The following is a 26,952-nucleotide window of genomic DNA, read 5'->3' as shown; positions in this document are numbered from 1 at the left end:
AGGTGGGGGTCCTCTCCAGGTTTTTACAGATTGGTCCAGGGGTCCTAGTTGAGAGGTATCTGGGAGCTCTTTTTGTGTCAGCTATGTGTGTGCAGCAGCGTCCAATTAAATGATGGGATTGCAGTGTTTATTGCTGAACTTATGACCACATACTTGGCTCATGATTGAATTGAATGATCAGGATGGAAAGAGGAAATAGTTATGTTGGAAAGCTGCGCTGTCTCAAGAGGAGGTGGGGTTAGAAAATCCTTGCGGGAAAACAAAGATTCAGCCCAAAACCCAGGAAGAGATGGACATGGTAGGGCAGAATGAGTGGGATACTGGGGGAAAAAAGATGGCAATAATACTAAATCCAGAGGAAAGTAGAGGGGAGAATGGTGTGTGTTTGATGAGGAACATGGTTTGCACGCTCAGTGCCTTTTTTTATAATCAGTTCTTAAAACCAAATTATAAAGGAAGATTTTTTTAAGTAATTTGATTGATTTCAAGTTTATATTCCTCTTTCATCACTTTTATTCACTTGTTTTGTTATACATTTACTTTTGATCAGGTCTTATGTTCGATGCTTAAATTATGTTTTTGTTGTGTGTGTGTGTGTGTGTGTGTGTGTGTGTGTGTGTATTATCTTGTTCTCTAAAGCACTTTGCTACTTTGTTTTGAAATGTGCTATACTAATTGTATTGTATACAATACAATTAGTATAGCACTCCTAAAACACATTCTAGCATACATGCTAGAATGTGTTTTAGGAGTGGGGCTACATCTAAGGGAAACATCTGGATGGTATGTCAGAAGTATGTGGGGAATCAGAAACAGTCAAACATATGTTATTTCTTATTTAAATGTAGGAGATATATACAAATCAGGAAATACATGTGTAAGGCATCAGGAGCAAGTGTGGCTGTCCCATTTTCTCTCCTGGGACCAAATCAAATCAGCAAGTATATATAATGTCATTCAATATTTTAGGAAAATAAATCTGGATGTCAGAATATGAAGTGTGTGATATTTACTTGGGGGCATATAACTAAAATATTATATACTCTATACTCTATACTCTCACTAAGAGAGAAGTGTGCATTATTTTAGTCGACAGGAGGTGGCGGTAATACATCGAAGGTGTCAAGACTGCCCAGGAAAATTAAAAGAAGAAGAACGTTACCGCTGAATCCGCCTAGAAAGGTTTAGGGAAAGGCAAACTAATGTTATTTTTGGGAAGAGGTCAACTAAGTTAACTGTTTGTCAGTAAGTACATTATTCAGCAACAGCCACGGCCTGTTCCATTAATGTCTCACAACGTTAACCAAGCAGATATCGCCATGTGATTCTAGCCACACAAATGATTGTTATTGTAGCAGCGCATTAGCCTTTAGTGTGTGTATTTCATCGCACCTTAACGCACCTTAAGACTGTCATCGCATTACAGAAGCCATGCTGACTTGTATGATATGTGGCGAGGAGCTCTTATTTGAAGAAGAAATGAAGACACACCTTCTTCTGAGCCACTTCGAGGACGAAATGAGCTGCCCACTCTGTTCTTTGTCTGGGGTGTCCTATGACGACCTCACCTACCACATGAACACTGCACATTCAGAGAACCACGTCCAAGCACAAGAACCTCACCGTCGCAATAATGTTCCTTCTAACCCCACTCCTTGTCCCTCTTCGGGAACACAAGGTAACAACAACAAAGCTCAAACCGATTGTTCGGAGCCTGGGACACTTAATTCTCCTTCAGTGTCGCCCAACTGAACTGACCCAGAGATGCCCTTTTCCGCCACTATCATAACAGAAACCAAGTGGATGAGTGATGCAATTCCATCATCGTCATTCGGTGAAAGAACATCCAGCAACAAAGTCCGCGGTCGTATTTCAACCTCAGGGAGTGCTTGCGTCACTCCTGACTCCAGTCCAACACCCCAGGGATGTGGTGGAGATGAGAGAAAAACACAAGGTGGGTTCACGCCACGTAAGGGCCTTACAGTCAAACCAACGCAGTATACTTCCCCAAGCAAAAGTAGATATTATTTGCAGACCAGCTTGGCTTCTTGGTCAAAGTCACAGATGCATCTTTGTCTTCATTGTCCAGGTGGGCAGTTTCCATGCCCCATGTGCACCCTGGTCTGTAGCACCAGCCTCCTTCTCCAGGAACATGTTGAGGTTCACCTGCAGGCAGAGGACTCTGCTAAAGGTAGCCTTCTTCTATGTGCCTTCCTAATCCCTAGCTTTACCTCTTTTACCCCCTAAGGACTGATCACACTGACTGTTGTCAAGTATTAGTTGAGTTAAAAAAGACAAACTAGACAAATCTCACCCAGTGATTATCTGGGATGAAAAAGGAAACCTAATACAGAAACACTGTAGTATGTACATTTTTCTAAACAAAATCGTGGCTACTCGCGGGAGATTGATGTGGGAGCCAGTGGTGGCTTACCTACATTTACATTTAGGGTATTTAGCAGACGCTTTTATCCAAAGCAACTTACAATAAGTACATTTGTCAGAAGAGACACATGGCGAAGATGAAGTGTGGCGTCTGCGCCTTTAGTCTAGTATTGAGGTGTCGCCTGGTGCGTATAGTCTCCAAAAAATACTCAAGTGAAGAAAGGGGAGATCACACACAAGGGCTGAGAAGTTCCAAAAGTGTATTTTAAAAGCCGAAACAACAATTACAGGCCACATAACCAAGGGGTAAACGTTTCAGGTCTAGCCCTTCATCAGTGTTCCTTGTACGTGACGCGTCACAGGGCGCAGCAGCCTTTTATAGGCTCGCCTGCCAATCACCCAATCACCCCAAGACACGAGTGCATTTGGGGTCACAGTGTATCCAAATCACCAAAGTTACACCACAGATACTATAATGTCACAATTATATACAAACATGTACAGGAGATATAACAACATTTGTATACAGAAACATAGTCATTTTAATAGTGATACCATATTTAAATATTTGAAAAATATATATAAAAAATGAACAATATTTAGAAAAAGGTACACATCACCCTCATCATCATCATCATCATTAACATCATCATCATAGCACATTCGGTTATCTTGCGTCCATGGAGGCCTAGTCCATTATTCAACCAACTATACTAATTACAACAGTTACAGCCAACATGTTAAGGTAAATTCATCATTGATACCACTAGGGTGCAGAGTTTTTAGTGTAAAGATCCAGAAGGATTCTCTTTGTAAAAGCCTTCTTTCAGTGTCCCCACCTCTACGTGTGGGTTTCACCTGTTCAATAACTGTGAAGACGAGTGAGGCCAACTGATGGCCGGCTTCGGTGAAATGCCTTGCTACTGGCGATTTCTCATCTTTGCGTCTAATTGCGCTGTTATGTTCTATGATGTGCGTTTTTATAGGTCTGTTGCCTACATATTGTTTATTGCATGGGCACGTAATCAAATACACTACCCCAGCAGTGTTACATGTGGTGCATTGTTTAATTTTGTAAGTCTTGTCTGTGACGGAGCTTGTGAACAAAGTGGTTTTTCTAGTATTATTTTTCCACGCAGCACATCCTTTGCACGGAAAGAAACCAGTGATGTTCCTTATGCGTCCCTCCTTGTTCCGCTGTGTGGTGTGACAATCAGCTTTAACCAAGAAATCCCTAATGTTAGTAGGAGAAGAGGGGAGGTTCAGAGATAAGAGTTTGACATGTGGGGTCACTACTGAGAACATGCCAGTGTTTGCGTATGCATTCTTTAATTTGTCGGCTATGTCTGGTGTACGTAGTGGTGCAGGCTATAGACCTACGCGTATCCCTCTTTAGGGAGGTTTTGGTTCTTTGGACTCTCTCTAGGGCTTCGTCGAGCCAGGTGGAGGGGTAGCCTCTTAGAGTAAATTGCTTGTACATTTTTCTGGCTTCCTTATCGAAATCAGACGCATGTGTAGAAATCTGTTTTATTCTGAGAAACTGCGTGTAGGGGAGTCCTTTCTTTAGGTATGTAGGGTGTGTGCTGGAGGCATGTAATATGCTATTTTTGTCGGTTGTCGATAAATTCCCTCCCTGTTGATCAAGGGAGTGAATTTATGATCAAGGAAAGAGACAGATTTAGCGTCAAATACAGCACTGAATTTAATGGACTCAACCATATTATTCAAATGAGATACAAAGTCATTAAATGTTTCTGAAGACCCTCAGAAGAGACACAACAATATCTCAGTACAGTCTGTACAGTAAGGATGTTCATGGCCAAGGACTTTCAATTACTAGGTTAACCCATTCCCAGTATACAACAAAGATAGCTAGGATAAGATGATGCATGATGCTAAGTGCTATTTTTAAGTGGCAGGACGTACAAACATAGTTATTGCGTAACAGGGTTGCTTTTAGGAGGGTAGGGGCAGTGGCGGGAAAGGAGGGAGGCTATGCAGAGTCCAAGGGAACTCTGAACAAGTGAGTCTTTAGTCTCTTGCGGAAGCTGGTGAGCGACTCTTACCTCCATCGAAATAAACGTGAGCTCCCCTGAAAGAAAGTTTGGGGGCTGGGTGGGTCTCTGATACCCTATGAAAATATTTGTACCCTTCCTTTAAATGCAGTTAGCATAGCATAAACACTTAGGCAGCGTGTTCCCGTTCTAATTCAAAGATTTAAATTGTCTATTCATACTAGGAATGTGTACAATTATGCAGTGATTTTTGATCCTGTGTGTGATAAAATGGTGAATTTACGGAACTATTCCAAAATAACAATGGCTTGGGAGGGTTCATCCGATTTCTGTTCATCTGATTTGTGTATTTTTGGTGGAACCAATCAATTTAATTTATGATTATCTATGAATAGAGGAATTAATTGATTAGTCCATGAACAAACACTTTGAACTGACTGTTGGCTGAGAAATGCATCAACGATAAGGTATTTAGGCTTGGCATTCATGTCTTGGCAAAATTATAAAATCTTTGCAATACATTTTTCATAATCATCAAGCATTTACTTCACCTGAATTATTGAAATATTGCCATTTGTGCACGTGTATCAATATTGTGACGTAAAAGTAGCACTTCAAGAGAACCTTCAACTGAAGTCTGGAAAAGTAGGGCAGTTCTTTTATACAAATGTGTAGGAAAGCTGTAAGTAAAAAAAAAAAAAAAAGTAACTCATACTTATAGCCACACCGGGTCTCCTTTGTGAGTCTTGTCTCGACAGCCTTACCAGTCCTACCAGCTCTAGGACAGAGGGCCGCCTCGTGGGCTTCCGAAATCACTACCATCCATCCTCACCTCTCGGGCTGGGTCATTATTAGATAGAAGAAATGAACTTCATCATACATAGCCTCCTCTTGCCTATGCGGGTGTATTGGGTGACATAGGCATTGAAACAAACCCATATGTATCTTTTAAAATCAGAGCACACTCGGGTGGTTTAGTTTTTGTCGTCTGTCTCAGGGATTGCCAAGAAAGAGGACCAAAAATCTGATAAACAACTAAACTTTTCCACATGCCCCACATTATATTTGATACATTTTGGCTCAAAGATTATAATTTAGTTTAGTTAAATATGCTCATTGCCCCTCGAGGGACATAGCATGTCTAATGTCCTTGTGCTTCCTTCACTAATGCTTTACTTTCCATGCTATATTCATAATAAAGATACATGCATTACATTGAAAAAAATATAGAACCCTGCGTGACCAATTTTAAATACACCATCACAAGATTTTCTTTCCGCACATGTATTACAATGAGGTCAGAGATTTGACTGATAACACTGTACAACTTGTACTTTCCCATAATGAGATCGTTAGATAAAGACATTAGAAAAAAACCTCACAAAATGCATTTTTGCCTTTTTGTAACACTTTTCAGGAGAGGAAACCCGCTTCTTGTGCCCCGTTTGCTCAGAAGTCTGTGATGACGCCCCCTCTCTGCACAAGCATGTGGAAGAGCACTTTGGTGACCTTACGAAAGACAGCGCTGGTACAATGTTAATTGCTGCATGCTACCTTCTATAATGATTTTTATTTCCCAGTGCAACTCTGCTCCTTGTTATCGTTGGCATGGTACAGTTGAATGCACCCAAATCCTGTTTGTTTTTAAACCCGTAGCGGTATTTTCTATCTCTAGCGTTGGCTCCAGTGAGCCCTGGCTCCGACCTGCGCCTGGCTCGCCAGCTCCAGGCGGAGGAGGACCAGAGGAGGCGGAAGGAGGAGGCCCAATTGGAGGCAGTGGAGTTCAAAAGATTAAAGGTACACCACCACACCGGCCACTACACCAACCACCACCACCTCACCAAACACCATCGCCACTGCGGCAAACACCATCACCACCACCACCAACCACCTTGCACTGTTTTGTAGTTGCCCCCCCCCCCCCCCCCAACCCTAACCCTGTCCTCATAATTGTGCTGAGGTAGCGAATGCTGCACATGGTCACATGCTGCCTGAACCCTATCATGGGGTGTTGTGCTCCCGGATATCCAGAGGAACAAGGCAGAGGTTGGCCTGCCTGTGTGCACATGTGATGGGGGATGTGTGGGCGTGTGCTCGTGAGCACCACACACTCTGGAGAGTCATGTGCTTCTGTGTGGCTGAGACAACAGCCTGCCAGTGTGGGACTCTGACCTTATGATGTGCACAGGAGCAGTTTGGGCTGGACGGCGGGGGGGGCTACCGGAGGCAGCTGGAGAGACGGATGGAGAAGGCAGTTGCCAAGGGCCTCATGGCCCCAGCAGAATTCCACAGCAAGAGGGCCAAGGTGATGGAGGATCTGGCCTCTGGCCTCGATGACGGCACCACCAGAACACAGGGTACAATTTATTTTGTGTGTGTTTGTCATGCCGAAGGGGTGTGAGGGTTTAATGAGGCGCTCATAACCTTAGTGTGACTAAAATGGAGTTCTTGCCGTCAGCAGCAGACATCAACCATACATAACCCTCCCATAGTGAGAGCCTATAGCTCTGCTGTGAAATAGGTTTTGTGGTATCAGTTATTGACCAGCTGATGAAGGGAACATTCAACTGTGGTCTTGAATGCAAGCAATCCTGCCTGTTGTGGCATGGCAAGAGACATTTAACCTAAAGCAAAATTCATGTTGAACAATGGGTGGGACATTTTCAAGGAAGTTGAAGTGGAGGTGGGGAGAGAGGGTAGCTGGCCAGCATAATGTGATGCATTACTCAACAGCCCTGCTAGAGGAAAGCTGGCTGGTCATTAAAGCTAATGCATAGGGTTGACAGAAGTCTCTCATCTTTCAGCCCCAATACGAGTACACATGAGTCATCAGTGAATCATCCGCTCATTTTAATCCCAGGAAGTGTTCCAGCCATGTGCCTGATGGTTCTGGCGTTGTGAATGTATAATGATGGCCTGCGCAGTGAACACTGAACAGTGAACACATCCTGCACTCTCTTCAGGCCATGTGAGCGACCTCCAGGCTTAGAGAGCCTGGAGGTCACTTGTAGTGGAAATTATCCTCTCTGACTGTCTGTCTCACACACACACACACACATACACACACACTATTGTTCAGGCACACTGAGAGAGCTGTGGGAGTACTACCAGAGGGACCCCCGGGGCTGTGCTCACATCTGGCTGAGTGCCGAGACGGACCACTACAACTCGTCGGAGGGGGACAAAGGCTGGGGCTGTGGCTACAGGAACCTCCAGATGCTGCTCTCGGCCCTGCAGAGGATCCAGGTCTTTGCTGACCGCCTGACCGGTACTATACTACCCCGTGCCCCCTGTGTGTCCCTCCTAACACTCCTAGCTCCCTTGAAAGTACTTGAAGAAGTGAAGGACCTCTCCATGGGTTTTTCAGGCACACACACACACTCACCTGTGCGTTTTTTAGTTAGCCCCTAATTCTACATACTGCACCTTAAAGATTCCTCAGCATTGTTTGTCCTAAAGCTTTAATCATTTAATTATTTCATGACTATTATTACAGACGGTTATCCAGTTATATTGCATCACCGTACATAGGCACACACTCGCTTCCAATTCATAATATATGTAACTGTCTTTGGCAGTTGTCCAAAACGGATATGTTACTTCTTCCCCAAATGTTCACAAGTGGCACTCGCTTCCGATTAATAAGATAACCATCTTTGGCGGTTGTCCAAAATGGATATGTTACTACTTCCCACAAGTGGCAGCAGTCTTGTTTACAAGCTCTTGCAAGAGCTCAATAAGAATAATGATTTCACAAGCATATAATTTTGTAGTCCATGTTTGATCAAAAACAAACATGTGTACCCTGACAGTGTCTGGCTTGTGTTTCCACAGCCTATGCTGGTTTGTATTACCACTCATGGCTGAACCTGATCCCTGTCCTCTTGTCTGTAGAGGGGGAAATCCCCAGCGTCCCTCAGCTCCAGCGAATGATCGAGGGAGCCTGGAAGGAAGGGCTGGACCCCCAGGGCGCCTCCCACTTCAACAATCGGTTGCAGGGCACGCGTGCCTGGATAGGGGCCACGGAGATCTATGCACTCCTCACCTCCTTGGGCCTCAGGTGCACCTAAGGCTTCTGAGTTCTGCTGTTGTTGAGACATCATTAAGATTCCTCGTGGTTATTGGGCTATGCAAGACGTTTGTTTTGAACTGCTGTCAGGTCGTCAGTTCCAACGTTTTTATGCTGCTTACAGGGTTCCCGCGGGGTCTTAAAAAGTCTTAAAAGCATTGAATTTATGAATTTGGAAATAATACCTTAAAAAGACTTGAAAAAGTCTTGAATTTTGAATTTTGATACAACCACAATTATTTTGATTAAATAACGTAGCCTAAATAAAAGGGTGGCGGAACCAATAATTGAGAACGCAACGCTGCCCCGGGTCCGAACACGTCACTTTGTTACAGCACTACAACACAGACCACAAGCAACAAGCCAAGCAGAAGTACAAAAAATCAAAGAAAATCTAAGCAGAACACAAGAAAGTCTGTGGTCTGTGTCTGTGCTGTGGTGATGTAGCGTAAGTACTCACTACTATGCTGCAATGTTACATCATTCTTCCTGCTGCTGATGCTTTAGCAAGTGTTTGGAATAACGCTGTTTAAAAGAACGGCGTTAGGTAACGCCGTTATTTTTTCAGTAACGGGTTAATCTAATTACTGTTTCCGTCGTTACAGCGCCATTATCGTTACTGAACGTTAAATGCGGTGCGTTACTATGAATTAATTGAATAAACTGCGTAATCCGAACGCACCCCTGGCTGCACACACAAACTGCTAGTGAGGAGAACAATGAGATAAGCGATTATGATTGGCTAAGGCAGAGTCATGTTTCATGGTAGCCAATCGGAGCCAGTGTTTTTACACACAAGCCAGGATACGCGTGCCACCAGTGGCGGAGCCAGACTTTTTTTAAAGGGGTGGCACGAGGGTGGCCGAGGCTTTATAGGGGGGTCCATATTGAATTGTTGACGGGGGGGGGGGGGGGGGGGCGAACGCGATTGTCGACGGGGGGGGGGGGGCAATCGCGCTTTCATCGGAACATACAGTGAACTGACTAGGGGTGGCACCTGGGGTGGCCAGTCAGGTTCCAGGGGTGGCCACGGCCACCCCTGGCCACCACGTGGCTCCGCCACTGCGTGCCACACGCACACACAAACACCAAACAGATTTGAAGAAGCAGTAGAAATGGCGAGTCCGGAGCAATCCGATGAAAAGTTGTCATTTTCAAGGTGGAGATATAAGCACTAATTCATTGAGGTCAAAGGCAAGAACGTGCATGTAAAGTGTACATTATGTCCAGGAGTGAAGACTTTGTCGACGCATCTAATGAAGCATCTCACAACGATACAACGATCTATAAAGCTACTTTTTTTTTTTACAGTAACGCAAATAATTACTTTCCCTGGTAACAAGTTACTTTTGTTATAGAGTAATTCAGTTACTAAGTAACTGAATAGTGAGTAACTCCGTAGTGAGTAACTATAACTAATTACTTTTTAGAAGTAGCGTTCCCAACACTTGCTTTACACAGTCCACATTTTCACATTTGATTGAGAAATAAATTAACAAATTAAAAAAAAATGTTTTTCTTTGCCGGTTGGTCTGTGAAATAGGCCTGGAAATCTGCGAATAAGTTTTTATATAAATGGTCTTAAAAAGACTTGAATTTTACTTGAAGAAACCTGTAGGAACCCTGTGCTTAATTGACTTAAAAGATACCAAAGTAGAGTCCAAAGCATTCAAAGTCCATCTGGACGTCCCTTTGTTGTTGCAGGTGTTGACCAGACCTCATGATTTTATTTTTATCTATATATATGTAATGTGTTTTACAAAGGGCTTTGAAGGGTCAAATAAAAGCAGAGAGAGAGAGACCCTCCATTTCGCTCTGTCAACACTCTGGGGTTCTGTGCACACAGGGCCCGCATCACAGACTTCCATAAACCGACCGGACCGGGGGATACCCACCCCAGGATGTTTGAGTGGGTGAAGCAGTACTTTAGCCAGTCCTCCAGAAGCGGCAGGATTCCCCCCAGGGTGGTCCAGACCTCTCTGCCCCCCCTCTACCTCCAGCATCAAGGTACCTGTCCCCCGCCTCCATTTGGGGAGAAGAATAGAAACTGGGCTGAAGCAGTTCATGTGCTAACGTGACAAAACTCAACAACTCGAAAGTTATACCACCACTCTCAGAATTTGCTGTAGCATCGGTTGCGATTCCTGTGAAGCCCAAAGCGCACTGCCATGTTGACACAAAATATAGTTTACGAATTTTGTTACCCAAAACAGACATGGAGCCTGGTATCAATCAAGTGAAATAAATACAGCCCGCTGCATTTCAAGTGTAAACTATATGATTCTATATCCTTTTGTTTGGGTTTCTTCACAAATATAAGCTGAAATCCCAGCTCTGCGTGCTTTGGGCTTCGCACCCTTCCCCTTACGATGCCCCCTCCGTGCCCGCCAGGACACAGCCGCAGCATCGTAGGCGTGGAGGAGAGGAAGAACGGCAATCTGTGTCTCCTGGTGTTGGACCCCGACTGCGGCCTGGCCAACGCCAGGAAGGTGCTGTGCTCTGATGGCCTCCCCGCCGCCATGCGCCACATCCGACGGTTTCCTAGCAACATGAAGCACAGACAGTACCAGGTGGTCTGCGTGGACCAGGTGTTGTCGCCCGAGGAGAAACAGGTGAGCATGATGAAGCCATATGGATCTGTCAAGGGTGGCCCCCCCCAGCCTATGCCCGTGTCATTTTCCCACGGGTAGTTCAGACCAACTAACCTACGTGATCAAATGAGCATGACGACACACCTAGCTGTGCTCAAATGAGAAATTGGCCCTTGAATATGATTATTCCTCTGCCATTGACTTGACCCATAACATGGCACTACTGGCTAAAAAAGCCCAAAGTACATTTTGTTCATTGGCAAAACAATATTTTTCTCTCAGCAAATATCTTGGTTACAAGATTGGGCTGGCAATGCATTTTTGTGTTCATATGTGAGGTGAGGTATTTATTCATATATTTATTCATATATTTTTAAAAGTGAATTGCCCATATTATGGCCAAATTTTCATTAGTCTTTAATTTAGTTCGAAATAGTGGTTTAATCGCTATATCTTGCTCGACGGTGTGTCGTATCGATGCAAAGAGATACCAAAGCGTCTCGTCGTCGCCATAAGAAAGAAAGTGTCGCAGACTATCGTGCTTAAAATTACACACAGGCGAACCCTCTCATTGAGTACTGCCAGAGAATGTCTAATATGAAGAGAACTGGCACTCTCTGGTGACTTCCTGAACTGAACTGTTTCTGAACTGAAATCTCTGTCCATGCGAGGGCGCTCGCCAGTGAGGTCAGAATGAATGGGAGTCGACGGGGTTTCACCCTCAAATTCCATTTTTCTCAGGGTGTAATTTTTTGTCAAGTAATTTGAGAGTCACATTCAAAAGGGGGGGGGGGGGGGGCTAAAAGAATACACTGAATATTGCATTTCAAGTTCACTTAACTGTTCTTAAGAAATCGAAAGGACATAAGTACTCATTCATTCGACTTTTGAACCATAATCTATATTGAACTTGCGGAATCTACAATACAATCTGCGATATTTCAACGACAAGCAGGGGAAAGAGATACATTTAGCCGTCTAGCCCCATAGACCCCCATTCAATCTGCACTCATTCAATCACCCCCAGTGGCATTCTAATGGAACTGCAACCAAGTTCGATACAATGGGGCTCAATAGAGAGTGCCAAGCATAGACATAATAAAGAGTAGACGCCGCATCGACCGCTACTGCCTACTGGCGCTGACGAGCCGTGGGGCCGCCATCTTGGACCGGTCGACCGCTCCACTCGGTGTAATCCGTTTGGCTGGTGGAATGAACTGTGAGCGCTTTTAATTAATCATACCTCACTGAATACCAAACAGATTTTCACGCGGGGTTTTTTGCTGCAAAGGTCATACATGTAGCCATGATACAGGACACATGGTTTGGCTTGTTTTAATATGCATAGTGGGCTTAACAGTAATATAATATTCTGATACATGATATCAATCAAAACTGGGAACATAATCCCCAAAAGGGGAAAAACTGAGACATTTCCAGTTTGACTAGCAATCTGATTGAAAAACATAACGTGTCTTCAAAAACAAAACGGGGACAGGTAGTTTTTTCTGTATTGAGCCAGGGACAGGCAACCAAAACAGGGACGTCTGGTCACCCTATGATATGTGATGTAGGCTATGATAGGTTTTGCAAATCACACACTATAAATATTTATATTTTAATAAGTTGAAGAAACAATTAATATATGATTAGGCTATATATAAATATATACATAGCCTACATAAACACATATACACATATATACATACATATATATATATATATATATACACACACACACACACACACACACACACACACACACACACACACACACACACACACACACACACACACACATAAGCACAACGTTTTTGTATGAGCTAAAACCCCTGAAAGAGGACTGTTTTGCAGAGCTTCTTTCTCGTGCTCCCATTCTGCAGTTCAAGAGAGGCGAGTTTGGCAATGTGGTGCAGCCTAAACTTGTGAAACACAGACACAACCAATGGCAACAAGTCTGGTTGTCGATGCCAAAACGTGTCTCCTCCTGAAAAGTAATCCCCCAGGCCCTGTTTGCGATGGTCCATTTGAGCAGGAATATGCTGCACAGTGCTCTGGCATCTTGTGTCTTCTGCTGCTACACAACTCAGAGTATGACCGGTCCAAGATGGCGGCCGCATTTCATGCGTCCAAGCAGCCAATGCGGCGTCTACTCTTTATAATGTCTATGGTGCCAAGGCTCTCCATAGATGGGCTCTGGTACTGCTTAAAGCGTACGCCGCAAATAGGCAACAGCTAGCGTGCGACGGGATTGGCTGCAGATGCCATAAACCGATGGGAAGCAGTTCCTCGGGTCTGATCATTTCCGACAGTAATGCAGCACCATGTCCTTCGTTTAACCAAATATTTAGAAAACTGTATTTAGCATGTTGTTTGTTTGACTAAACCTTGTTTAAAGACTAAACCTTGTTTAGTCAAACGAAGGACATACCGGACAAGGACGCGGAAAAGCCCTCATATTGAATGTACTTGTGTGTTTGATTAAAATAAGAGGGAAAATAAATCTGATGAGACGTGTGATGGATAAGACTTTAGTGCGTTAGTCATCTGTACAAATATTTTTTGGGGTTTCTTTGTTTGTTTCCAGGTTTGTATCCTGAGCTCTGCGATGTTGCGGGTGGCACGGATTCCATGACGTCAGGATACTGATTTTGAGTCGGTTTTATTGTAACTGTGATTTGCTTATTTCCTGTTTTATTATTAAATAAATTATGTTAAATTTTTTTTACAGATGTGTGTAGTGATTGTATTCTTGACTGATTTTATTAGTAAACTGGACATTAGAATAAAGTACTTTTCAGTCTAATTAAACAGTATAAAATCAAACACTGAAATGCAACAATACACAAAACCATACTCCATATAAACACTTACCATAGCTTTACTAATCGCACTCTGAATTGAATTGTCCTCAAATAAATATTAAATAATAAAATAGACATAAAACCGCCATAAACACTAACCATTAGTGACAAATTAACCAATATCATTATACTCCTTGTTGGCAGCATGCATCGGATCAAGATACCAGAACCACCCATTATAAGAAGATTATAAGATATAACTATCTCCAACACATAAAACATAACAAAATAACACTCGATTGGCATATGAAGTGGGAAGGTCTGAACAGACCTTCCCACTTCATATAAACCCACTTCAACTGTTATTTCTGTTGAGTTGGTAGAGTTGGCTGTCCGTCCCGAGACGCATGGGTCTACAGTGCTTTTATTGGAGTGCGTAAAAGCAAACTGCGTAAGGTCTAGTGCGCGTCTGTCCGCAAGAGGTGGGTCCATATTTATACCAATGAATGTGGACTCATGAGGCGTTTCTAGATGTCGTGTAGCAAAGCATTGGCAATAAAAAGGGAACAATGTCGTTATTTCCCCAATATTGAACAGGAGTTGAGCGACCTACGCGACAAGTAAGTCAGTGCGATTGCAAATGGGAACTTATATATGGGATCTTGTCGCGCAATCTATTCGTATGCGTTAAATTGGTTATGTATTAGGCCTAGTTCGGCAAAGTAAGTATTGCTAATGAACTGCAATTGATCATTGAGCGACTTGGACCTATTTTCTAAACCGCAAACAAATTGTGGTTGATGTGTTTTTGCAACTTTCTTTCAGATCAAATGGCTTCCTCTAGTGATTTGAAGTTTAACTTGGTGTCACTCAAAGGCTTCAACCTCATCAGCGGGACCCATGATCCAGTTGAGGTGGACGCGATATGCAATTACGAAGTCCGAGATTCCGATGTGTTTGTCGTCACGTATCCAAAGTCAGGTGAGGACATATCAGGATGGTTGCTGATGGTAGCTGGTGTTTCCCAGCTGCCTTTCCTCGTCAAGAGGCGCGCGCGCGCGCGCGTGTGTGTGTAAGTGTGTAGGTGTGTGTGTGTGTGTGTGTGTGTGTGTGTGTGTGTGTGTTGGGGGGGGCGTCTAGTTGTAGCAGTTCTGTGTGTATAATACAATAGTAGGCTAATTAAATACACGTGTGAAGTCAAAAGACAACATCGGACAGGCCGGATCCCTCTCCAGATGAGCATTTTATGTGGTTGTAATTGTGATTTGAAAGTGCATTGGTTGAGCAGAGTTGAGAATGAAATTGCCATTCGTTTATGATCAAGCGAGTAGGCCTACAGTTAATCACTGAAGGATCTGTACAGAAAATTAGAGAGGCTTTATGCAAAGCATCATACCCGACCCGGATGCCCCGGGGTGAAAAACCCCACGCCTGCCAATAGTGCCAGGGCAACAGTACTCGCGGTGCCATGCCATGCTTCGCTCTGGCACCGTGTGTGCGAGTAGGCTACGCATAAGGGACACCGGGACCAGGGCCCTGTTGTTTCAAGAAGCCACCAGGATTTTCAGGATAACAGGATATGTTAAGTCAGAATCTAGGGAATACCACCATTTTCGGTTTCACATACCAAGATCACACTATACCCGCAGTTCAATTACCATGGCGACTCACATGGCTCTGAGCCTACACTGAGGAAAACCTGGGGCACAGCAGGTGAGCTCCGAGATTACTCCACGGCTGCATTCCAACTTCTTTCTTTCGTCTCTTTGGTTTCAATTTTAAACAATGGCAACGGACAACGTTATATCCAACACGTACTTGGATGTAAAAAGTGTACTCAACTATTGTTTATTCAACTGAACGTGACGTCTCCACATTTAGGTAGGCTAATAGGCGATTTATATAGGCCTAAACAGCAGAAAATCACATGCAGCCAGAGACAGATGCACACTTCCCCCATATTGACACACTGGTCATGCTGGCCATTTAAAAGTGTTTTTAGTTTTTGTCAAATCATTTGATGTATTGATTGCTGTCGGGATGTAAAAATAACCTAAACAGTATGAAAAAAGGTATTCTAAAATAAATTGCCTACCCTAGATTTACATGTTTTTTTTTTGTTAAGTTTGATAAGGACAAGACAGATCTGGTCATACTATTTTCTTGTTAGATAATCACTCGATGAGTGTGGAGTGATGGCTTCAGATTACAACTGAACCATTGTCCTCATCGAACCAATACATCTAACGGAAGCAATAGTAGCAGCCTATAGTAGGCCTAAAGTAGGAAGGTAGGCCTAGCCTAAAGTAGGAAGCACACTCGACCTAGATTAACCTTGTCTGGCCACCTGCCTTTTGGCTGGCAGCATATTTAGGAAGCTACAGCCCACTATCTCACAGTGAAAGGTATGCTGTTCTGAACATATCTAACCCAACCGCATTGATGTAGGATAAACTAAGACTGGAAGCTAGCCAAGGATAGTGATCGCTCAACTTAATCAAGAGGGTGTTGACTGATAAAACCACCGACAAATTGTGTCTTCAGGCTAGCAGGCAGATAAGCGTAGGAATGTTTATCGGTAGTCTTACGTCTTACGTTTCCCACACTTTCCCACACAACAATCTTCAGCCTATTGTTTTTCAGAGTTGTTTGGGCCCAAGTAATCTGGGATCCAGCAGTCCTATTATGTTATAGCAGAACCTCTGGGGGGAGAGGGCACAGAGCCTGGGCCGGAAACCAGGAACTGTATTGGGCAGAGTTATTGATATTATAACTCCATATTCTACCAAGATATTCTACCAAAGAAGACATATTTGTGCGAGTGGATGACACTTTCACAAGATGATTTTATTACGGGTATTAACTTTGTTAACTCTACACGGTGTTGATTTAAAACCTTTTCAGACCCTTTCTTAAAATGTCATAGCCTACTGTTGGCCATTTGTGTTCCGTACTTAAAGATCCCTGCCTTCATCAACATGATTGCGGAAACCAATATGAAACTAGTGTTTACCAGGATTTAGGTTAAAATTCGAGACGACTCAATTTTTGAGACGAGGGCCCTAGAAATGGTATCCAATGGTTATCCATCTTCATATACGTAAGCCTACTCATCAATGCACTCGGTTATGTGAGAATGATTGGGTAGCGTGTTCTTGCGCTAGGTTGGGTGCAGCGTGTCCTCCAACCCAAACAACAAAATAGTTTGTTTGTATGTCTTCCAAAACGACCCATATGAACGTTTTAGGCCCCATATCCCCTGTTCGAAGATACAGCAATAGGCCTAACATGACATGTCAAGGTTCTATCAAGTTGTCATGTTCTGTCATGTCAAGGTTCTGTCTTGCCAAAACTAAATGGATGACATTTGTTTTATTCTCTTTGGAGAATGCGACAGCTTAAGATTTTTTAGTAAATATACTATATACTATAAATCTAGCCCTACAGGAAGTGTTGCAATTAGGTGACCTAGGGGTCGAGGTCAGAGGTTAGGCCTATTTTTTGTCTTCCTTTTTACTTTATTAATGCATTAACACTTCAAAAAAATGATAAAGCCGGATTCATTTGTCATGATTAACTCGTACAAACAGTGTATGCACAAAATGACCCTTTTCGGCAGAAGCAATGCGGACATAAACATCCAATCGGCCCCACAAAAAAAAAGATTGAAAGAACATCATCAGTTAGTAGTTACAAAAAACAACACATAACAGAGCAGCTCAGATGAATAACATTACACAATGCATAGTCAATGATTCAAGCAACATTCAAGCTGCATGGTTTCAGGGAAAGCAGCGCCTATATCAATCAACATGGAAAAACGTTGTATTTACTACAAACTAAACATCATACTTCACTGGCTAAATGGTACGAAAATAAAATATGTGTTATAAAACATATTTAATGCCGAAACTATCTTAAAATGTTGCCTTTTCTACTGAGAATACAACAAATGTCATCCACTTTGTTTTGGCCAACAGAACCTTGACATATGTGATGTATTGCTGTTTCTTCTAACAGTCAATAGGGGGCATATGGGTTGTTTTGGATTCAACAGTATTAGGTATTAACAGGCCAGACTTAATTTATAGGTGGCCTTACCTGGTTGACTTAATTTTGTAGTTTATGCATAAACTGATATAGAAACACAATGAAATATTTATGTGTGAGTTGTGAGTATAATATTGGTTTATGGTAAACCTGGTGTATGGTTATGTTTTCGTATAAATATGGAACCACTAAACTACGCCTTAATAATTTTTTTGAATTTGAAATGTATGTAATAATGATCATGGTGAAGCGTAATTTATAAAAAGCTTTCTCCTATATTTCAAGGGCACAGTCCCAAGATAGAATCTCCTAGCGATTCACACGTTCCTGTCCTATGAAACATTTTCAGTGCAGCCGTGACTTTTGGTCAAGAAGATAGTTTCAAAGTTTATTGCAACAATGACAAAGGTGGCTGTACTAAGGGTACAGCATTTTGCTCAGGGACAACTCAACAGAGAGTCAACACATAACAGGGGTCTCAACGTCTCATACCGGTATTCGGAAATATTGTTTAAAGAATGAGGCTGGATGTTGAAAAATGCAAATTGCCGGGCCTAATGTAGCTATTCTGATTTCCAGGGACCATCTGGATGCAACAGATTCTTCGGCTCATAGAAGCCAAAGGGGACCTCACCTCTGAAGAGCTCAACTTCGACCAGGTCCCCTGGATCGAACTCCAGGGCAAAGGGAAGGAGTTTGTGAAGGCACCAAGCCCGAGGCTGCGGGTCACCCATCTGCCATACCACTTGATGCCCCGCTCCCTCAGTCAGAAGAAGGGAAAGGTCAGCTGACTCTCATTTGATAGCAATCAATAATAATTGTATACTTCAATTGTAAAACAAAATGTAATGCAAAATGTAAACCCTCTCTCTCTCTTTAAGGTGATCTATGTTGCTAGGAATCCAAAAGATGTTCTTGTGTCCTACTTCCACTTTCATAAATTTGCCACCATGTTAGAGACACCAAAGGATTTCAATCACTTCTTCGAGAAGTTTATTAGTGGGGACGGTAAGAACATTGTATATCTGTTTATGCCACTGATACAGCCTCTGCTACAGTTTAAACATACTACTTGCATGTTTACTGTGTAAAGGATTTTCTACTGAGCCTGCACTTCATTGAGTTTCATTTCAATTGTAGTGTATGGAAACAGTTGGTTTGAGCACACGAAGACCTGGTACGCCCACCAAGACGACATGCAAATCCTCTTCATCACTTACGAAGAAATGATTCAAGTAGGAACTTTATCTTATCAATAATTAGGGTCCGGGCAGCTAAGCTGCCGGGAACCTATTGTATTCCTAGGAATTCTTTCTTCTTCCAAGGAAGTCATACTTCCCATGGGTGAAAACTCACCAAACTTTGCACAAAGGTCCAGTCCCATGCCAGATTCACTCAACTCCAAGGACATGTGCCCCCCCCTCCTAGGGGGGGCACAATAAGCGTTTAAATTTAAAAACTTAAAAAATTCCTACCAAACCAACGGTAGATGCTACAGTGTTGAAACTTCACCACAATGTAGCCTCAATACTGCTGAAACTTTTGTCCACTTAAACTCATTACAAATTATGAAGTCCATCACTCACTCACTTTTTTCAATAACTGTAAAACTTTTAAAATGTATCTCCTCCCACAATTTTTGCTCAATTGTCACCAAACTTGGTACAGAGCATCTCCAGACCGTCCTCAACAAAACTTGTTTCTCGGATTTTTGATTAAGCAAGTTCCAGAGGTTGTGGGTTCAATCCTCAACTGGTGCAAATTGAACATTATAAGGTCAACTGTCCTGTCTTCCTATTCTCCAGTTTGTTGCTCAGAATTTGCCAAAATTAGCCCGGACCCATTGCTGCGCAGCAGCTATAATTATCTTATCTATCTTATCATATAAACTGTTAGAATTAGGAAAATAACTCATAAACTGCATTTGAAAATCATTGTTTGTGCTTGCCGATGTGTTCCTATCTAAAACAGGACCTTCAATCATCGGTAAAGAGGATCTCCTTGTTCCTGGGCAAAATCCTGACAGATGCACAGCTGACTGAAGTGGTCAAGCACAGTACCTTCAAGAACATGAGGGTGATCCCCCAGGCCAACTATGAGATGGTCCCCGATGATCTGCTCAACCATCACAACGGAAAGTTCATGAGGAAGGGTAAAGGACGCTCAGCATTGGCTCTATGTCGTTTAAGGGTTAGGCAGCTAAACAGCCAACCACGATTGGTTGATAACGATATTAAACGAAAGAAGGGAAACATCCTGTTCACCGGGATTTGAGCTCGTCCGTCATAAGACGCTAATCGGAAGTCTGATTTGTGAGATTTGCTGTACCCGAGTGGTCAAATGTGCCTATGGCAATTTCACTTCAGGTGTATGTGTGAACCTCCAGCATTCTTATTTTTACCCATTTCTTTACTCCTTGCAACCAAAGTGTTTGAAGGATGGCATGTGTCACAAGCAACGTACCATCAACACAGTGCTGAGGTCTTTGTGCGTTGGTGGTGCATGCCAAGGCGCTATGTGACCATCTCATGCCTGGCTTACATGCCTCACACTTATATTTTGCCTTGAAAGAAGAACAAGACAGAAGGGCTGGGTTCAGTTTGACTTTCTCATCCATGCTTTAGTAAATGCCATGTTTGTGTATACACAAAAGTGGGAAGCATGAATTACGCTTAATCCTAAAGAATGCAGTTATGAGTTGTTCTCTTCTCTTCTCTTCATCTCCTTTTTGCAATAAACAGGTACGATTGGCGACTGGAAGAACCATTTCACCGTCAATCAGAATGAAATATTTGACCAAATCTTCCAGAAGGAGATGAAGGACTTCCCTGTGTCTTTTGTCTGGGACATCAAAGATATTGAGCAAATTACTGTATAACTATTGAAACCCTTTTTTAACTGTTTTATTTACTTAAATGTATAAAACCACCATGGCTGCTAATAATGAATATAAGATCATGAAATAAATACAATCATGGAAATGCCATGAAAAAAAAATACCAGTATATTTTATGCTCTGGCTGTGGCCAATTATATTTATTATAATATCAATAGTGTGATTAATTAATGTACTACTTAATTACAGATGTACTTATTCGTACTTGCTAGCTTTGGATAAAAGGGTAAACCATAAAAGCATTACATGATTTTTCAACATAATTTATTTCTTTGAGATAAAGGTAATTTGATTTGACTCTGCGGGGGCTGCAGTCCCCCTTCCGGTGGCGACAGGCTGCACGTGCATTGCTAACCCTATTATTATAATACTATTATTTAACTTACAGAACCAACATATTTTACTATTAAACGTCTCAAGGCTGCACATGCATTGCAAAGCCATGACGTTTAAAACAAAAAATATATATATTATTACACTATTATTATACTATTATTCAATTTACCTGTTACTTGTTGATAACGCTGCGTAGGCCTATAATCAGTCCCTTGTGCGTAAAAATGAAATGAGGTCTTAATTAAAGACGTATTCTGAGAAATACCTGCATTTCCTGTGTGATTCAATATAGCACATTCACATTCCTGAGTTGAGCATCACGTTGCCATTAAGTTGGTCTTATGATGTATTTCTACTCTATGAGTTCAAAAACTTCTGTAGGTCTAACAGGTTGGTTGTGATGACATCTCATTCTAAATTATAGCCTATAATATCACATGATTACTAGGCATATAGGCTATATGCCTAGTAATCATACTAGGCATATGATTAGCATATAGCCTAGTAATCATATTAACCCCCCCCCCCACACACACACACACCGCTCAAGTTAACCCCCCAGGTTAACTTGAGCGGTGTTTCAGAGAAATCCATCTGTCAGCAACAATTGTAGCCCACCATCAGAAGGTTCCGCCAAACCTAGTCCTCACAATTTTGTCATAAATGTACATATAGGCCTATGAAGTAGGCTACAAACAGCGTATATTTTCACTAAGGGTCTAAGATTAAATGATGCAAATGAAATTCAATGAATTGCTATCTATTGTTAGGCCTACTGTGGCTATTTTTCCAACACATTTTTATACAAATCTATGTAGGCCTATTATAACGGAATCAGGAATCAGCGGCTGGATGAATGGTCTAGCACTTGCACTGTGATATGCAAGACCCGAGTTCGTGTCCAGAGTATTTCATAGTATTCTTGGCGTTGGCTTCATTTTGTAATTCCCTTTATTAATTTTATTAATTCCCTAATTAAGAATATTCAAAGAAATGGAAAATAAATGGCATGAAAAGTTCTTTGATTTCTCTAGTAATCCTACCTATATTATTAAATGCGCGGGGATTGAACCCCGGACGACCGGGTGCAAGTCCGACACGCTAACTCGAGACTCCTGCTTTCAAATCCATGGTCAATATTAAATTAAAATATGTTATGCTTAATACTAGGCCTACTTATGCATTCAACAGACCGATTTTTGTGCCAGGCAGCCTCCCTGTTTCTATTAATGGTTACGTTGTTCCCTTTTTGAGTTATTACTTATATGCTTGTACTCCTCATAGACCTCCACAAGCAGCTTCTGTTCGCCGCTGGAAAAGATCCCACTTGGTCCTTTTCGGACATTTGATCCATGATTCGACATTCACGGTTATGGGCTGGTTACATATCTCGTGAACGCGCGTAATCCAGGATAACGTTAGCCTGGCTTGAACTAACCTGAGCAAGGCGCGGCTGAACTGCGTTGATGGAACGGCTTATAAACTCAAGTGGAAGTGGCGCTAATTCTAACCGGGCTTAATCAACTAAGCGCCGCTTTCGTTAGCGACTTTGATGGAATACCCCTCCTGTCTATGGGGTGCCGTTTGTAAAAATTCGGTTACATTTTTTTAGCTGATACATTTTCAACATTTAGCTCACTTTCCTCACATTTAGCGCATTTTCCTCACATTTGAGACAGAAATTCATGTAAAACAACACGTTATATGTAATTTTCAACAATATGTTCAAATGTAAAAAAATCCATGTTAAAAATTATATATAAAAGTTACATCTAAATCGAAATGTTATATCTAAATCTAAATGTTAAATCTAAATGTAAATGTTAAATCTAAATCTAAATGTTACATTTATATCTAAATGTTAAATGTTAAATCTAAATGTTAAATCTAAATCTAAATGTTATAGCCTATCTAAATCTAAATCTTAAATTCATATGTAAATGTTAAATGTTAAATCTAAATGTTAAATCTAAATCTAAATGTTAAATGTTAAATCTAAATCTAAATGTTAAATCTAAATCTAAATGTTAAATCTAAATATAAATGTTAAATCTAAATGTTAAATGTTAAATCTAAATGTTAAATCTAAATGGGTCGCCAAGTGTAAAGCTAAATGTTTAGAAAATATTCAAATCCCCAAGGAAACCACGCCCACTGCAGTGGCTTCAAATCGTGCGGCAACGATCGCACGGCCCCGCCCCCCTCCCCCGGACTTGTGGTGAAAGGCGGGCATGGCCGGTGAGTCCTAGACATCGAACGGGCGGTTATTGCAGCTGTACGGGCTGCACTCCAGGGTGTTGCTCCCCCGGTCCGTTCGATGTCTAAATCTAAAAATCTACATTTAGATTTAGATTTAACATTTAGATTTAGATTTAACATTTAGATTTAGATTTAACATTTAGATTTAGATTTAACATTTAGATTTAACATTTAACATTTAGATATAGATTTAACATTTAGATTTAACATTTAACATTTAGATTTATATACAACATTTAGATTTAGATTTAAGATTTAGATTTAGATTTAACATTTAACATTTAGATATAAATGTAACATTTAGATTTAGATTTAACATTTACATTTAGATTTAACATTTCGATTTAGATATACCATTTAGATTTAGATATAACATTTATATATAATTTTTAACATGTCCTTTCGGTCATCACCCACCCCTCATGACCATAGGTGAGGGTAGGAACGAAGATCGACCGGTAGATCGAGAGCTTTGCCTTGCGGCTCAGCTCTCTTTTCGTCACAACAGTGCGGTAAAGCGAATGCAATACCGCCCCCGCTGCTCCGATTCTCCGGCCAATCTCACGCTCCATCGTACCCTCACTCGCGAACAAGACCCCGAGGTACTTAAACTCCTTCACTTGGGCTAAGGACTCATTTCCTACCCGGAGAGGGCAATCCACCGGTTTCCTGCTAAGAGTCATGGCCTCAGATTTAGTGGTGCTGATCCTCATCCCAGCCGCTTCACACTCGGCCGCCAGCCGATCCAGTGAGTGCTGAAGGTCACAGGCCGATGATGCCATCAGGACCACATCATCTGCAAAGAGCAGTGATGCAATCCTCAGATCACCGAACTGCAACCCCTCCCCACCACGACTACGCCTCGATATCCTGTCCATGAATATCACAAACAGGATTGGTGACAAGGCGCAGCCCTGGCGGAGGCCAACACCCACCGGGAACGGAACTGACTGGCTGCCGAGAACGCGGACACAGCTCTCGCTTTGGGAGTACAGAGATTGGATGGCCCTGAGGAGTGAACCCCTTACCCCGTACTCCCGCAGCACCTCCCACAGTTTCTCCCGGGGTACCCGGTCATATGCCTTCTCCAAATCCACAAAACACATGTAGACCGGATGGGCATACTCCCAGGCCCCCTCCAGGATCCTTGCGAGAGTGAAGAGCTGATCCGTAGTTCCACGTCCAGGGCGGAAACCGCATTGTTCCTCTTCAATCTGAGGTTCGACAATCGGCCGAACCCTCCTTTCCAGCACCTTAGAGTAGACTTTCCCAGGGAGGCTGAGAAGTGTGATACCCCGGTAATTGGCACACACTCTCCGGTCCCCCTTTTTGAACAGGGGAACCACCACCCCGGTTTGCCACTCCTTTGGCACTGTACCAGACTCCCACGCAATGTTGAATAGGCGTGTCAGCCAAGACAGCCCCTCAACACCCAGAGCTTTTAGCATTTCTGGCTGGATCTCATCAATCCCTGGGGCTTTGCCACTGCGGAGATGTTTAACTACCTCAGTGACTTCCACCATGGAAATTGACGATGAACCACCATCAACCTCGAGCTCTGCCTCCATCATAGAGGACGTGTTAGTCGGATTCAGGAGTTCCTCAAAGTGTTCCTACCTCCTCAGTCGAGGTCAACAGAGTCCCACCCTTACTGTACACAGCTTGGATGTTTCCCCGTTTCCCCCTTCTGAGGTGTCGGATGGTCTTCCAGAAACACTTTGGTGCCGACCGAAAGTCCTTCTCCATGTCCTCTCCGAACTTCTCCCACACCCGCTGCTTAGCCTCCGACACGGCAGCGGCTGCAGCCCTTCGAGCCCGCCGGTACCCTGCAACTGCGTCAGGAGTCCTCCGGGATAACATACCCCGGAAGGCCTCCTTCTTCAGTCGGACGGCTTCCCTGACCACCGGTGTCCGAGGGTTACCGCCCCTTGAGGAACCTAAGACCCTGAGGCCACAGCTCACCACCGCAGCTTCAGCAATGGAGGCTTTGAACACCGCCCACTCTGGCTCAATGCCCCCAACCTCCACAGGGATGCTAGAAAAGCTACGCCGGAGGTGTGAGTTGAAGATCTCTAGGACGGGAGCCTCCTCCAGACGTTCCCAATTCACCCGCACTACCCGTTTGGGCTTACCAGGTCTGTCCAGACTCTTCCCCCATTCCCTGATCCAACTCACCACCAGATGGTGGTCGGTTGACAGTTCCGCCCCTCTCTTCACCCGAGTGTCCAAAACATAAGGCCTCAGATCAGCTGACACGATCACGAAATCGATCATCGATCTTCGGCCTAGGGTACTCTGGTACCAGGTACACGGGTAGGGGGCCTACACCAATATTCTTTCAGGGGGCCCATAATTCCTAGCAACTGCCCTGATGCTTGGTGCGCGTGTGTGTGCGCGCCCATCTGTCTAAACACACGCAAATTAAACACGTAAGTGTATGAGAAGGAAATCGAGTCAGTCGACCTGCGATAAGCAGCTGATTCTGAACGGACTCGTCTTCGAGATGGACGTGTTCTAACACATTTTTAATCAATGAAATGTTAACAACAGTATATATCTGACCATTTAATTTTTCGAAATTTTAGGTGAAGCCGAGCTTCCCTTGCAGTCGAGAAGTCGCCACTACGAAAGAATGCAATGTATCCAACTAGCGGGATCTAAACAAACTAAGCTCCATCGAATTACTACAATGCAGAAGTAGTGGAGAATGGCGAAACACAGCAACTCTAGCCTACTCTCAACCAAAATAAAACTAATCGCCGCCCGGTGCAGCAGTGTGAACTGCCCAGTTTTTAGAACGTCTCAGCCCGTCTCGTCGCAAGGAGTCGCAAGGAGTTGCGAGTTGCAAGCAGTTGCGTCGCGAATCTTTGGTCTGAACTGGGCTTTAGCATTATAAGCAGTGGCGGTTTTAGGCACGGGCGAAAAACGAGACACACGAGAAAGAAAATGATCCGCATTTTCTATTAACGATAATGCCGGGCTTATTTTGCTTAACCTGGCTTCTTTCAGCTAGAGTTGCGTTCCATTAATGTGGCTTAAGGGAATCTCCGCTAAGTAACCATGGCAATTTATCCGACCAAACTAACCTGGTCGGGAGCAGGTTAACTGTCAGGCTAACTTGAGCGGTGTTTCAGAGAAATCCATCTGTCAGCAACAATTGTACCATCAGAAGGTTCCGCCAAGCCCAGTCCTCACAATTTTGTCATAAATGTACATATATGAAGTACAAACAGCGTATATTTTCACTAAGGGTCTAAGATTAAATGACGCAAATGAAATAATTCAATGAATTGCTATCTATTATTACTGTGGCTATTTGTTCAACACATTTTTACACAAACGATGTATTATCGCGTTATCAGTAATCAGCGGCTGGGTGAATGGTCTAGCACTTGCCCTGTGATACGTGCGACCCGAGTTCTAATGTGTAGTATTCTTGGCGTTGGCTTCATTTTGTAATTCCCTTTATTCATTTTATTAATTTGATTAATTACCTAATTAAGAATATTCAAAGAAATGGAAAATAAATGGCATGAAAAGTTATTTG

At 42.8% G+C, this 26,952-nt stretch overlaps 2 protein-coding genes across 6 annotated transcripts; both read left to right on the top strand.

Annotated features, from left to right (window-relative positions):
• Window positions 1–1,173: 1,173 nt before the first annotated feature.
• On the top strand, window positions 1,174–13,782 carry zufsp (zinc finger containing ubiquitin peptidase 1). 4 transcript variants are annotated; one of them, XM_084472322.1, is made up of 11 exons: window positions 1,174–1,678; window positions 1,793–1,954; window positions 2,090–2,191; window positions 5,818–5,928; window positions 6,076–6,197; window positions 6,589–6,757; window positions 7,480–7,668; window positions 8,295–8,460; window positions 10,316–10,476; window positions 10,861–11,081; window positions 13,648–13,782. In XM_084472322.1, exons 1-11 carry the CDS (start codon window positions 1,432–1,434, stop codon window positions 13,693–13,695), a joined length of 1,698 nt encoding a protein of 565 aa, XP_084328448.1. In that variant the 5' UTR covers window positions 1,174–1,431; the 3' UTR covers window positions 13,696–13,782. The 4 variants fall into 4 exon arrangements, with proteins under 4 accessions (XP_084328448.1, XP_084328447.1, XP_084328445.1 ...); XM_084472320.1 differs by lacking the exon at window positions 13,648–13,782 and having other exon boundaries at window positions 1,193–1,245; window positions 1,427–1,678; window positions 10,861–11,258; XM_084472321.1 differs by lacking the exon at window positions 13,648–13,782 and having other exon boundaries at window positions 6,595–6,757; window positions 10,861–11,259.
• Window positions 13,783–14,384: 602 nt separating this feature from the next.
• LOC311351142 (amine sulfotransferase-like) lies at window positions 14,385–21,146 on the top strand. 2 transcript variants are annotated; one of them, XM_084471240.1, is made up of 7 exons: window positions 14,385–14,484; window positions 14,690–14,845; window positions 18,494–18,696; window positions 18,796–18,922; window positions 19,055–19,149; window positions 19,886–20,066; window positions 20,656–21,146. In XM_084471240.1, exons 2-7 carry the CDS (start codon window positions 14,695–14,697, stop codon window positions 20,790–20,792), a joined length of 894 nt encoding a protein of 297 aa, XP_084327366.1. In that variant the 5' UTR covers window positions 14,385–14,484; window positions 14,690–14,694; the 3' UTR covers window positions 20,793–21,146. The 2 variants fall into 2 exon arrangements, with proteins under 2 accessions (XP_084327366.1, XP_084327367.1); XM_084471241.1 differs by lacking the exons at window positions 18,796–18,922; window positions 19,055–19,149.
• The last annotated feature ends 5,806 nt before the right edge of the window (window positions 21,147–26,952 follow it).

The sequence above is a fragment of the Micromesistius poutassou genome (assembly GCF_964030765.1).
Source record: "Micromesistius poutassou genome assembly, chromosome: 8".
NCBI lineage: Eukaryota > Metazoa > Chordata > Actinopteri > Gadiformes > Gadidae > Micromesistius > Micromesistius poutassou.
The sequence above is the reverse complement of the archived record's forward strand: the minus strand, read 5'-3'. Positions and strand labels throughout refer to the sequence as shown.